This window comes from Ictidomys tridecemlineatus, chromosome 9 (assembly GCF_052094955.1).
Source record: "Ictidomys tridecemlineatus isolate mIctTri1 chromosome 9, mIctTri1.hap1, whole genome shotgun sequence".
Lineage (NCBI taxonomy): Eukaryota > Metazoa > Chordata > Mammalia > Rodentia > Sciuridae > Ictidomys > Ictidomys tridecemlineatus.
This window is the reverse complement of record NC_135485.1, coordinates 50,738,226-50,751,100: the sequence shown is the minus strand read 5'-3', so window position 1 is coordinate 50,751,100 and position 12,875 is coordinate 50,738,226. Positions and strand designations below refer to the sequence as shown.

General features: G+C 36.2%; 1 protein-coding gene across 1 annotated transcript in view; it reads left to right on the top strand.

Moving 5' to 3' along the window:
* The window catches only part of LOC101964306 (transmembrane protease serine 11F), a 36,372-nt gene extending 23,744 nt beyond the window's left edge, over positions 1-12,628 (top strand). The window contains exons 5-9 of the mRNA XM_005331709.4: positions 1,217-1,255; positions 2,226-2,427; positions 3,998-4,257; positions 4,732-4,874; positions 11,140-12,628. Of these exons, the coding sequence (XP_005331766.2) occupies positions 1,217-1,255; positions 2,226-2,427; positions 3,998-4,257; positions 4,732-4,874; positions 11,140-11,298 (803 nt within the window). The 3' untranslated portion in view covers positions 11,299-12,628. The remainder of the gene's footprint in view (positions 1-1,216; positions 1,256-2,225; positions 2,428-3,997; positions 4,258-4,731; positions 4,875-11,139) is intronic.
* Positions 12,629-12,875: the final 247 nt, after the last annotated feature.

Here is a 12,875-nt window from a genome sequence, read left to right as displayed (position 1 = left end):
AATACTCTGACCTATGATTTCTAACTATAGATCACAAAACCTTTTTTCCTGAGGGACCTGCCCTACACCCAGGAAGAAGGAACTCCACCTAGAGAGGTTAAGAAGACTGAACTGTCAGGCCCTGCTGGGTCGGTCCCCTGCCCACCTTAATGCATTAGCTTTAGATCACACCCTTCAGTTCGGTACATTTCTACATTTCTGACTGTTCATTCTTCATTAGACACAAGAATAAATATAGATGGTTTTCCCTGGGTTTTTCAATCTAAAGACTCCAAGATACAAGCACTTTTTTTCCATAAATGCATATACTTTCTCCTGTTAATCTGCCCTTGTCAATTCTATTTCAGGAACCCTATAAACCTCTAACCTATGAAGGTTAAAGAAACTTTTCACTTCTTACAAGGGAAAGTCATTTTCCTTGAGAAAAGCACAGTATAATTCTCCATTTTCTCTGACAAATAAAACAAAATAAATGGCCACCATACCAACACAAATCCAATGTAGCTGAGTTAAAAAGAACAGGAAAAAAGTAACTCTGAAAGGAAAAAATGTCTTGAAAGGAAAAGATGTCTTGAAAGAGAAGCATAAAGTATAGTGAGATTTTGTGCATGGGTGGGTTCTTTGGACTGTTGTATGTGAAAGAGCTCATGCCTTGCTCACAGTACCTAGCACTCATCAGGAGGAACAATCCTCAATGAGAGAAGGTTATCAATTTACCTAGACTAAATCCCTACCTTTTGTTAGACCAGGGCCTTGAAATTGGGCCCCAAGGGATCTTTGGTACCTTTTGCTCCTTAGAGCTGCCCCCTGCTCTCTGGTCATTGGAAAGTTGCTTTAAACCATATAGTTTGGTAAACATTAACTACAATGGGACTCAGGTTGCTTCTCTGACTTGTACTGGGGCCTTCAAAGAAAGCAACTAGGCATATTCATTCCTATTCTTTCTTTCCTGATTTTCTGATTTCTTTTTCTGTTTCTGAAGCAAAACTAGAAAATAAAATGCTCTCTGATTTTACTTTTAAGTGAAATTTAACACTTTGAACCAAAGTAGAGTACAGGGTTATTTGTATATTCTTTGGTTATAAAAACATCTTATACCTCTTGAAATACAGATGTCTCAGATAATTAACTTTTCAATTAATAATAATTTAACAATATAACATGAAAATGCAAATATGTTATTCTTCCAACTAACTTGTGTTTTTGCTTCTTCCAGCTATTGACAGCAAAAAGATGAGGAATCTTCTCAATAGTCGTAAGTTTCAAAAATCCACAATTAACTATTTATTTCACTGTAAAGATTATAAGAACCACAGAAAAATCAGAAGTATAATTTACTAAGATTTTTTGCTCATTTATATTTTTATAAACCATGTATTCCTTTAATTATACTTTGTTATTTTTAAGAATTAAGGTTAAATTCATAACTTTATACTAAATGTAACTTGAACTTTTATGATCCATGGGATGAGTTAAAAATTACACAGTATTCCAGATATTATATTAATAAGTTCTTTAAATATTTCTCTTTTAATATTCTCTCACAACTCAAGAGAGTGTTTTAAAATGGTAATAAGTTGAGACTTTGTTAATTTTTTTTCAGTTTTCTTGAATTTTAATGGAATATCTGATATGCACATTTTCTGCCCCCTTCTCAGCCCTGCCCCCCACGCCCATGAAAACTTTGGGTCTTTGTGGACAAATTTTTGATACTCAGTAAATTATCTATTTATTGATAAAATACAAGTCAAAATGTCTGGGTAACGGTCAAAAGAACAGAAATCTTTTTCTGCACTTTAAAGCTGTCCTACTCACCTATCTTGGTTAGAAAAGCCCAAGCCCATGACGGAGTACTTGTCCAGTCTGGCTGTGTTTTCCAGTTTCTAATCTATTCTGCACTATATTAAAACTGTCCTTTCTTGTAATTTAATCTCATTTATGATTTAGTTTACATTATCCATCTATATATGTTTTATAGAGAGATGGAAATCAATTCTTAGACTGAATGCCTCCAAATGTTGGTAATATTTCTTCTGAGCCTCAATATAATTAGTAAGAGCTATACAAAATATAAAATAACCTCAGAGGTTGAGTGCCAGGAATGGTTTATAGGGCTGGGACAATGAATTTTCTAAGTATCTCCACACAATACAAATGTGTGTGTGTGTGTGTGTTTCTTTTTATCCTCTTTTCTTTTTCAACTAACATATATTTCTGTGTGACAGGCTGTGGAATAAGGATGACATCTTCAAACATGCCATTACCAGCATCGTCTTCTACAGAAAGGATTGTCCAAGGAAGAGAGACTGCTATGGAAGGAGAGTGGCCATGGCAGGCCAGCCTGCAGCTCATAGGGGCAGGCCATCAGTGTGGAGCCAGCCTCATCAGTAACACATGGCTGCTAACAGCAGCTCACTGTTTCCGGAGGTAAGTTCACCAGGCTGTTATGAACATTATTTCCCCAGTCTTCTCTGGCCATTGATTAAATGCATGGGAAGGGCCCAATCTCACTATTTTGTTCTCTGCTCTACTCAATATGTACCTGGCACTGTCCCCTAAATGCATTGTGCTTGCTCTATGTCCCATCCATGATGCTTGGTTTGAATTACTGGTAGTTCTTACCATGGGTTCCCCTGTGTCATCATGATCCCGGTACTATCTTTCCTATGATATCAGATGATTTTAGTGCAAAGACTAAATATTATACATGTAACAAGTTTAATCTCTTCCAAATACTCAAAGTCATCCATTTCTGTTCTGTCCTTTCCTCCCAATTAATCCCTCTAACTTCCCTCTGTTAATATTCAGTGTGACTTTAGAAATAATAAAAAATAATAATAAATATCCCTCTTGACACTCTCCATTCTCACTGCATTATCCAAGAAACCCTAGTAGGCTTGTATAATTTGGAGAGGTGGAAGTTGGGCAAGACCTGCTATTTTGTCACACTGCCCTCACAATAGCAAAGACTGGTCATTTGTAATCCAGCGGGAGCTATCTCCTTGGGCTTTCACAGTTGTAGCTCTCAAAATTCAGCTGTGTCAATTCTATACACAGACATACACAGGCACCCTTTTACCCCGGGAGATTAGGGAAATAACCATCTTTTCATCCAGAAGTTTTATCCTCAGGGTACAGAAATTTTTTCTCAAGATAGAAAGGTTCTGAATAAAGCCCTTTGCCTGGCCTGAGCCACTATTTGTATACCCTTCTAGAGAATCCTATCCTTCGTTATCCTAAGATTGTTTTCATTCTTCTAAGGGTAATAACCCAAAAGATTCCAGGATATTTACATCATTTTTTTATTCGAATGATCTAATGAATTTATGGTGATTGTCTGTCACTCCCTCACTGAGAAGAGACTCACTTATGTATATTTATGAGTCCCAAAAATAACTAGCCTCATGCCTTAGAGGTGAACTTGAATCTCCCTCACTTGTTAAGGCTTTCTGATTTACTCATGTTCTCATAGCCTACTAATCTTTGTGCTTCTCTTTTTGTGAAAGTGTCATCCTCTTTAGTTTATAGTGGATTTCTTTTAAAGTAAACTAAAAAACAAACCAAAACAAACAAACAAAAATCAGAATTCTGGCTTTATAGAATGAATCTTTAAATAATGAAGAATATAAGCTATAATGATTGAAATACTTGCTTCAGTAGGTCTCTGTATGCTGACAGACATACATGGCAATTGGCTATTGAGCTTGATAAAGTAAAGATTACTGGTGACTTTGAAGAGAGATATTTGGTAGTGTAATTGGAATGGGAAAGGATTCAAGAAAAAATGGATGGAAGATAGGGTGCAGTATGTTTAAAGACCACTTTTAAGAATTTTTTAAATGAGAAATACGAAGTTGATGGTAGTTGTGATGAAAATGATGATATTTTTAAATGTGGAAGACAAAATTATAGTATAGTTTATACAGATAATAATAAGCCAAAAAAATTAAAAGATAAGATTTGTTGTGCTTAACTTTATTTTTTAAATTTTTTGTAGGAATAAGGACCCAAGTCAATGGATTGTGACTTTTGGTACAACTATAACACCACCTGCTGTAAAACGAAGTGTGGGGAAAATTATCCTCCATGAAAATTACCATAGAGAAACGAATGAAAATGACATTGCTTTGGCTCAGCTCACAACTCGAGTTGAATTTTCAAATATAGTCCAGAGAGTATGCCTCCCAGATTCATCTATGAAGTTGCCACCTAAAACCAGTGTTTTTGTCACAGGATTTGGTTCCATTGTAGATGATGGTGAGTGGTTTCAATCTAATTTTATGCAGCTATGTCCTAGTATCAATGAATTTCCTTGGTCTGAGTTTCCTTATACCAAAAATATACCAGTTGGACAAGACTGATGTGATCAATTGCTGTGAGAATCTCTTGAAAACTGTAGAACCTCCCCCTCATTAAAATATACATGTGTAAAATTTGCATATATTTTAATATTTTCTATAATATACAAATATGTAAAATATATAATATTTTGTACACAGTTTTAAGGGTGCCCTGAAAGATCCATCAATATGATACAAAATTGGGTTGTGATTATTATTTTTCTTTACGTGCACTTACTATATAGAACATAAACTTAAGGAATAACTGAAGTTAAAAAAATAACCTTGTGATTTTGCTCCTAGAAATATATAACATTGCTGTCTCTCATGTCTTGTATATGATTATATTAGAAATACACATTGTTGGTTTGTTTGTTTGTTTGTGTAACAGGACCTACACAAAATAAACTTCGTCAAGCCAGGGTGGAAACCATAGGTACTGATGTGTGTAACAGAAAGGATGTGTATGATGGCCTGGTAACTCCAGGGATGTTGTGTGCTGGATTCATGGAAGGGAAAGTGGATGCATGTAAGGTAAGGCTAAAGTCAAAGCCAAAACTTTAAAGGAAAAGTTTTCATTATATATTTTTAACTCTGGCATATATTTTACCTGGAAGGAAAAAAAATGGCATCTACTTCACTAAGAGTTAAGTTTATCTAATATACAAATATTATTGTATTATGTTTAGTGTGTGCTAAGGCAAAAACAAAGAACTTGCTGGGGGCTGGGGATGTGGCTCAAGCGGTAGCGAGCTCGCCTGGCATGTGCGGGGCGCTGGGTTCGATCCTCAACACCACATACAAACAAAGATGTTGTGTCCGCTGAAAACTAAAAAAAATATATATTAAAAAAGAACTTGCTGCATGTTATTTCATTTAATATAATGAGACATAAGCAGTACTATAATGATTCCTATCTAACAAATTAGGAAATTAAAGGCTTGCTCCATATTTCTGTTCACACAATTACTTTTATGATCTATTGTTGCTTTCTGAAAGTCATAAACAAAAGTCATAAACCTCTTCTCTGAAGGGCACATCACTCATGTCTTCATAACCTGTCAGATATGTTATCATCCCCCACCATCTAAGACACTCCCTTTTGTCTCTCTCACACACTGTAAACTTTGTCATTTAAAACAGGTTTCCTCTCAATGTCAAACTCTGCAGTATCAATACTGACCCATTTAAATGGTGTACTCTTAGTTCCTACATTTCCTTTCTAGTGATTGAGGATTTCTTCAGTCACCTTAGACCCTATTTTTTTTTAGGGATTTAAATCTTCTTATTTGTTTTAATTAGTTACATATGACAGTAGAATGCATTTATGCACTTCAATATATCATACATAGAAGGGATATAATTTCTCATTTTTCTGAGTGTATATGTTGCAGAATCATATTGGTCATGTAGTCACATATATACATAAAGTAATAATGTCTGTTTCATTCCTGTCCCCACATCACCTTCCCTTCCCTCCATCACTACCTAATCTAAGGTAACACTATTCTTTCCTAGTGCCCCCTGCCTTATTGTGAATTAGCATCCATATATTAGAGAAAACATTTAGCCTTTGGTTTTATGGGACTGGCTTATTTCAAAGTTAGCATGATATTCTCCAACTCCAACCATACTAGCAAATGCCATAATTTCTTTCTTCATTAAAGCTGAGTAATATTCCATTGAGTATATATACCACATTTTCTTTATCCATTCATCTATTGAGGAACACCTAGGCTTGTTTCATAGTCTAGCTATTGTGAAGTGAGCTGCTATAAATATTGATGTGGCTATGTCAATATGCTGATTTTAAGTCCTTTGGGTATAAACCAAGTAATGGGATAGCTGGGTCAAATGGTGGTTCCATTCTCAATTTTCTGAGGAATCTCCATATTGCTTTCCATAGTGGTTGCACCAATTTACAGTTCCACCAGCAATGTATGGGTGTACCTTTTCCCCCACATCCTTGCCAACATTTATTGTTGTCTGTATTCTTGATGATTGCTATTCAGACAGGGATGAGATGCAATCTTAGAATAGTTTTGATTTGCATTTCTCTATTGCTAGAGATGTTGAACACTTTTTCATATATCTGTTGACCAATTGTATTTCTTCTTCTGTGAAGTGTCTTTTCAGTTCCTTAACCCATTTATTGATTGGGTTATTTGTTGTTGTTTTATATTTATTTATTTTTTTGGTGTTAAGTTTTTTGAGTTCTTTATATATCCTAGAGATTAATGCTTTATTGGAGGTGCATGTGGTAAAGATTTTCTCCCAATATGTAGGTTCTCTTCTCACGTTATTGTTTCCTTTGCTAAGAAAAAGCTTTTTAATTTGAATTCATCCCATTTATTGATTCTTGATTTTACTTCTTGTGCTTTAGGAGTCTTGTTAAGGAAGTCAGATCCTAGGTCAATGTGGTAAAGATATGGGCCTATTTTTTGTTCTATTAGGCACAGGGTCTCTGTTCTAGTGCCTAAGTCTTTGATCTACTTTGAGTTGATTTTTGTGCAGGGTAAGAGATAGGGTTTAATTTCATTTTGCTACATATGGATTTCCAGTTTTGCCAGCACCATTTGTTGAATAGGCTATCTTTTCTCCATGAATGCTTTGGGCACCCTTATCTAATATGAGATAACCATATTTATGTGGGTTTGTTTCTGTATCTTCTATTCTGTACCATTGGTCAACAAGTCTATTTTGGTGCCAATACCATGCTGTTTTTGTTACAATAGCTCTGTAGTATAGTTTAAGTTCTGATATCCTGATGCTCCCTGCTTCACTTTTCTTGCTAAGTATTGCTTTATCTATTCTGGGTCTCTTATTTTTCCAAAGAGATTTCATGAGTGCTTTTTCTAGTTCTATGAAGAATGTCATTGGGGTTTTAATATGAATTGCATTAAATCTATATAATGCTTTTGGTAGTATGGCCATTTTGACAATATTAATTTTGCCTATCCAGGAGCATGGAAGCTCTTTTCATCTTCTGAAGTTTTCTTCAATTTCTTTCTTTAGTATTCTATAGTTTTCATTATAGAGGTCTTTCATCTCTTTTGTTAGCTTGATTCCCAGGTGTTTTTTTTTTTTTTTGAGGATATTGTGAATTACATATCAGGCCTTGTTATCATAAACATTTTCATCTTCAAAGGCATAAATTCCCATCTTCTATTTGATTAGAAACCCTGTATTTCCCCTCTGTCCACTATCTTTCAGTTGCTCCTGATTCCTTATGTACAATCTAGAGGAAAGAGCTACCTCTTCCATCCTTTTTTGGTGTTCTTTGACAATGGCAGTTCACTATTTATTCTCACCTGGACTTCTTTTTGGGTCAGCTGTTAGTGACTCCAGTCAAGTAGTATTGTGTTCTCTAGTTGTAATGGAATGTTACCTATGCTCTGTGGTCAAGTAGAACTGCTAGCTGTGCTCTGTTGTCTAGTGAGACCATTGGCTGGACTCTGTATTAAAGCTGAACTATTATTTGGGCTCTGTAATTGCTCTATTTGGGCAGTGTTATAGGTTGACTTTCCTGGCTAACCTGCTCTGCAGTTGGATATCTATAGTTGGGCAGGGCCATGTTCTTGGCTCAGAGGCTGGGAAAGAGCTCTGAGATCATTATTAAATCTTGTGAGCATAACTGAAGAAAAGCCAGAGGCTATGTTACACAGATATATATGAACATGGGGTTATCTCCTGTCCTACTGTAGACTTAAGCAGAGTACCAAGGCTTGGTGGCATAGCATTTTAGATGATAGGCTTGGGCAAAGTCAGATGCTTTCCTCAGCAGACATTCACGGACCTGGTCTTGACTTCTGCCTTGGCAAGGACTTTTGGAGACATTCAGGGTTTGGATGTGTTGATGCTTAGCAGTTGGATATGGGTGGGGTCAAATGTTCACTCAGTAGATATTCACCAACATATTTCTGCCTGAAAGTTTGTGGAAGAGTTAAGGAGAGCACCAGAACACTGGCTGGGGAATATGGCCAGGGTATCAAGTCTGGGAGACCCATTTATCATGTTTCCTGCAGCATGATGCTATTAGCTATGCTCTGGTAGTGGTGGTGTGTCCCCCACCCCACCCTATGGCCATAATACTGAGTCACCAAGATTAGCCCTCTGGTCACTGTGAGCCCCACCCAAGTCCTTTTGTTTCTAACTTACCTCAGTTAGTCTAGCTTTGCTGATACCTCCAAAGTTCCAATAGGGTGGGACATGAGAGGGTCTCTTATGTTGGGACCCAGAATAGCAGGGAAGCAAATATCTGTATCCACCTCCTTCCTCCCACTACAAAAACAGGGTCCCTTAGAATCCCCTGTGTGTGGTGCTATGCTGGCTTTCAGAAGAGCCAACAGGGCCAAAATGGAACTGCTCTTGTTATACTTCTTGTATGGCTGTCCTGGTGGAATTTCTGAGGAATGGGGAGTTGAGCAGGAAAAATCTTATTCCATCTTGCTGACATCACTCCTACCTCTTATTTTTGTCTATCTGTCTGTCTTCTCTCTGTGTCTCTTGACCTGCACCCAAGCAGTTAATTGCTCTTGGAAAAAAAAATAACCTCACAGAGAACCTAGTTTCATTAGAGATTCCAGATAACAAAGCTGATGGTCCTGCTCTGTTTCATTTTTGTTGTTGTCTGCTTTCTTGTTTTGTCCCCACCCCACCACCCAATCTACCATTCTCTGAAATTTCATTAATTTCCACTTTTTCCTACCCCTTACTTGCAGCAAATGTCTGTTTTCCAATTTTTGAAGAAACCATAAGAGGGGAATTTCCCTCATTCCCAGAACCAAGCATGCAGCCCTTTCTTGGCTTGGACGAACTGCTTCCACTTTCAGCTTAGATCTCAATAGAGTAGCTATCTCTTCTCTAAAGTTCTCTGCTTATGTTCTCACTGGCCATTTGGGGAAGATTACCCTAGCAATTACTTCTTTTTTATGTTTATATTCAACACTTATCTTACACTAGATCCTTCTTTCCTCAGATGCTTTAAAGTAGGGAGGAAAATCTCTTTCTTGACTGAGATGCTTCCAGATAGCATCCTATCTTGTTGCTTTATTTGGGGAGAAATATTTGGGGAGAAATTTGACACTAATTTTCTTCACACCAAATAATTTTTTTTTAAACTATTTCAATATGAGTTTTTCCTTTTTACATCAGCAAAGTAGCTCTTTCTAAACTTGCCAATGACATACCAATGGCATTCATATTTTTAAAATATTTGTGATCCTATTCTTTTTGGGTTTAGTAGCAATATTTTATGATGTTCATCACTCCCTTTTCTTTAAACAGTGTCTTCTCTTGTTTGTAATTATTTTCAGCCCAGCTTTCCTATTCCATATCCAGTTGATGATCTAATCCCTGTGCATTTTACCTTCTTCAATATATCTCCTTCACTATCTTTCCATTGCCTTCCTCCCCTCTTTTGCCTTCCTTCTTTTATCTTCAATAGACACTATCAGCCATCCTGTTAATTATCCCATATTCATTCTTAAGCTCCTCAAGTGCATTAATCAAATGAAAGCCAGCTTTATTTCTAACAAGATGCAAATCTGATCATGTCAAACCCCTCCTTAAAATACTTCAGTGGCTTTCTTTTTTATCTTAAAATACAAAACAAAACAAAGAAACACTCCTACACAAGACCTACTGGGCTCTGCATGGACTCATCATCCCCTATCTCATCACATATAACTGGCCTGCCTTGTTCTCCTCTTTCCACACCCCACCCCAGCTACATGTAGGCCCTTGAACATTCCAGGCTTCTCTATGCACAGAATATTTGCAATACTGTTCTCTCTGCCTGGAACGCATTTCATCTCCATTTTCTTTTTCATGGTCAACCTCACTTCCTTCAGAAATCAGCTCAGTTACACTTTATGGGGGAAAACATTCCTTTCTCACCCATCAGTCACATTCCCCTATTGTAATATTTCCATAGCACCTATCACAGTTGTAATTTTGCATTTTGGTTATCACTGTATTCCAAATATCCCTAAAAATTGCTGGGACACGTAATAGGAACTCAATAAATAGTTGGGAAAAGAATAAATGAAAGAATGAGTGGCAAAGACTCAGAAAGGTAAAGTATTTTACCCAAGATTACATAGTAATTAATGGAACTGGACCTAAGACTCAGGCAGTTCAACTACTAAGTTCATACTTTTAACCTCTATGTGTATATCTGCTTATTTATTTAATTTTCCCTGTTCCAAACAGATTTAAAGGAACATCTATAAAATTCAACAAGAAAACATGCATTAGAAAGAGTTCATTAAAAGAAAAGGAGATCAAGAATAGGTCTATAAAGTAGTCAAGTTAATAATATTCAAGAGAAATCATTGAAATTTTCAACCACAAATAATAATTTTACATTTAGCATTTTTATGAACAAAATATTACTAAATCAAACTAATAAAAAAAATCCAGGGGTTGGGGTTGTGACTCAGCAGTAGAGTGATTGCTTAGCATGTACAGGGCACTGGGTTCAATCCTCAGCACCACATAAAAAAAATAAAATAAAGGTATTGTGTCCAACTACAACTAAAACAAAATATTTTTTTAAAAAATCCAAAGATTATGGACCAGACATAATGCAACCATTCCATGTAAATTAGTTACATTCCATGTAAAATTTTAGCACAAAATTGAAAGAAACATTATATAGTCTAAGAATAGTCTGGCTGTGTGTTTTATGTACCAAATTTGTTTTATTTCCCCTATGGAAAAGGGATGATTACAATAATCATCCTACTGAATTAAATTGGAATTAACAATTCCAAATATGTATTTGTTTTTATTCCAGGGAGATTCTGGTGGACCTCTGGTTTATGATAATCGTGACATCTGGTATATTGTTGGTATAGTAAGTTGGGGACAATCATGTGCTCTTCCCAAAAAACCTGGTGTCTACACAAGAGTAACTAAATATCGAGACTGGATTGCCTCAAAGACTGGTATCTAGCATGGATGGTCCATGAGTTACACTGACGGCAAGTAGAACTGAAACATCTACATCTTGTATATTATCATTTAGACTCATGTGGTTTGAATCAGTGCTTTTGCTACATGGCAAGAAACTCTTGAGATCTGAACCAATCTAATATTCTGAGGTGGATCTTGTGAATTTTTGAACAAACTCTACCTCGAGGGAAGAATACAACACACATGTCAGTTAGCACTGATTCCTCACTCACCTGGGAAATTGTGATAGTTCTTAATGTGATAAATACTTACAAGTGGTGTAATTCCTTGATGGAAGATGGGGATCATCATTTTTCACAGGATATGAAGTGCTGCCAGGCTGTCACAATCTTACCTTACTAACACCTGAAGCATCAGGGATTCTTCTAGCAAAAAGTCAAACAGCAGTCTTTCCTGAAAATTCAGAGCTTCAAGATTCTACACTGGACATTTCATGGCTGGAATGGAGGAGCATGGGATCTGCAATATAACTTGAACGTTAACATGAATTAAATATATAGCAGTACAGAGCATTATCATGTATCTGAACTTGCCATTAACACTGCATTAGGCACTCGAGGACTAGCTTCCAGAAGTTGTTGTGTTGTTAAGAAGCATTTCTTATTTATTCTTCAATGATATCTTGCCATCTATACAGAGTCAGAGTCAGCCCAAAATGAAGAAGACTCTTGGGAACAATTTTCCACAAGTACAAGGAAGATATAAAGAAGGGGACAAAGATTAGCAGAATTGGTTTTGAATGATTATTTGTGGAAAAAACACTCTAAATATTTGATGGAATGAGCCATACACTTATTTGTTTAGTGATATCTACATCAGCATATGATATCTGGTGCTTTTTTAAGTCAGCAGCTCAGCTTTCCAACAGATCAGATGTGTATCAGAACGTAGAATGTAGAATTGATTTGTATGAAGTACTTAGGACAGTGCCTGGCATACACTGAGCACTAAATAAAGGGAAACAAATGCCTCAGCGAGCTTTAGATAAATGAATTCAAATTTGTCAAATAACTGAATGACCTTAGGGTTAAATATAGCTCAAAGCCTAGTGATGGATATAATCATACAGAGCACAGACTCTTTGAAACAGGGCTGCCGAGTTTGAACCTTGTCTCTGTCACATTTGAACTATTTCCTTCAGCAAATTACTTAACATCTCTATTCATTAGCTCTTTCATCTCTAATTGGGACTGAAAAAAAGGAATACCTCATATGGCTGTTTATGAGGACTAAATGCATTAACTTAAGTAGAACACTTGCATCTGCACATAGTAAGCTCTCAAAATGGATGTTAATCATTATTAATATGCTTTGGCCCTAATAAAACTTACTATACTTTTTAAAAATTGCCCTTTGCTTCTTTAAAGTGATGCAATCAATTTCAAATTACTTTAAATTACATTATAAAAACATTAGGTGAAGTACTATGCTAGATTACCAAAATCACTTTTATATTCCTTAATTTACTTCAAACTATGTCTACTTATAGACAAACACTCAGGATGACCATCTGGGGCCATAGTTGTGGCTACAGAAGTGCATCTGTATTCACTCCCA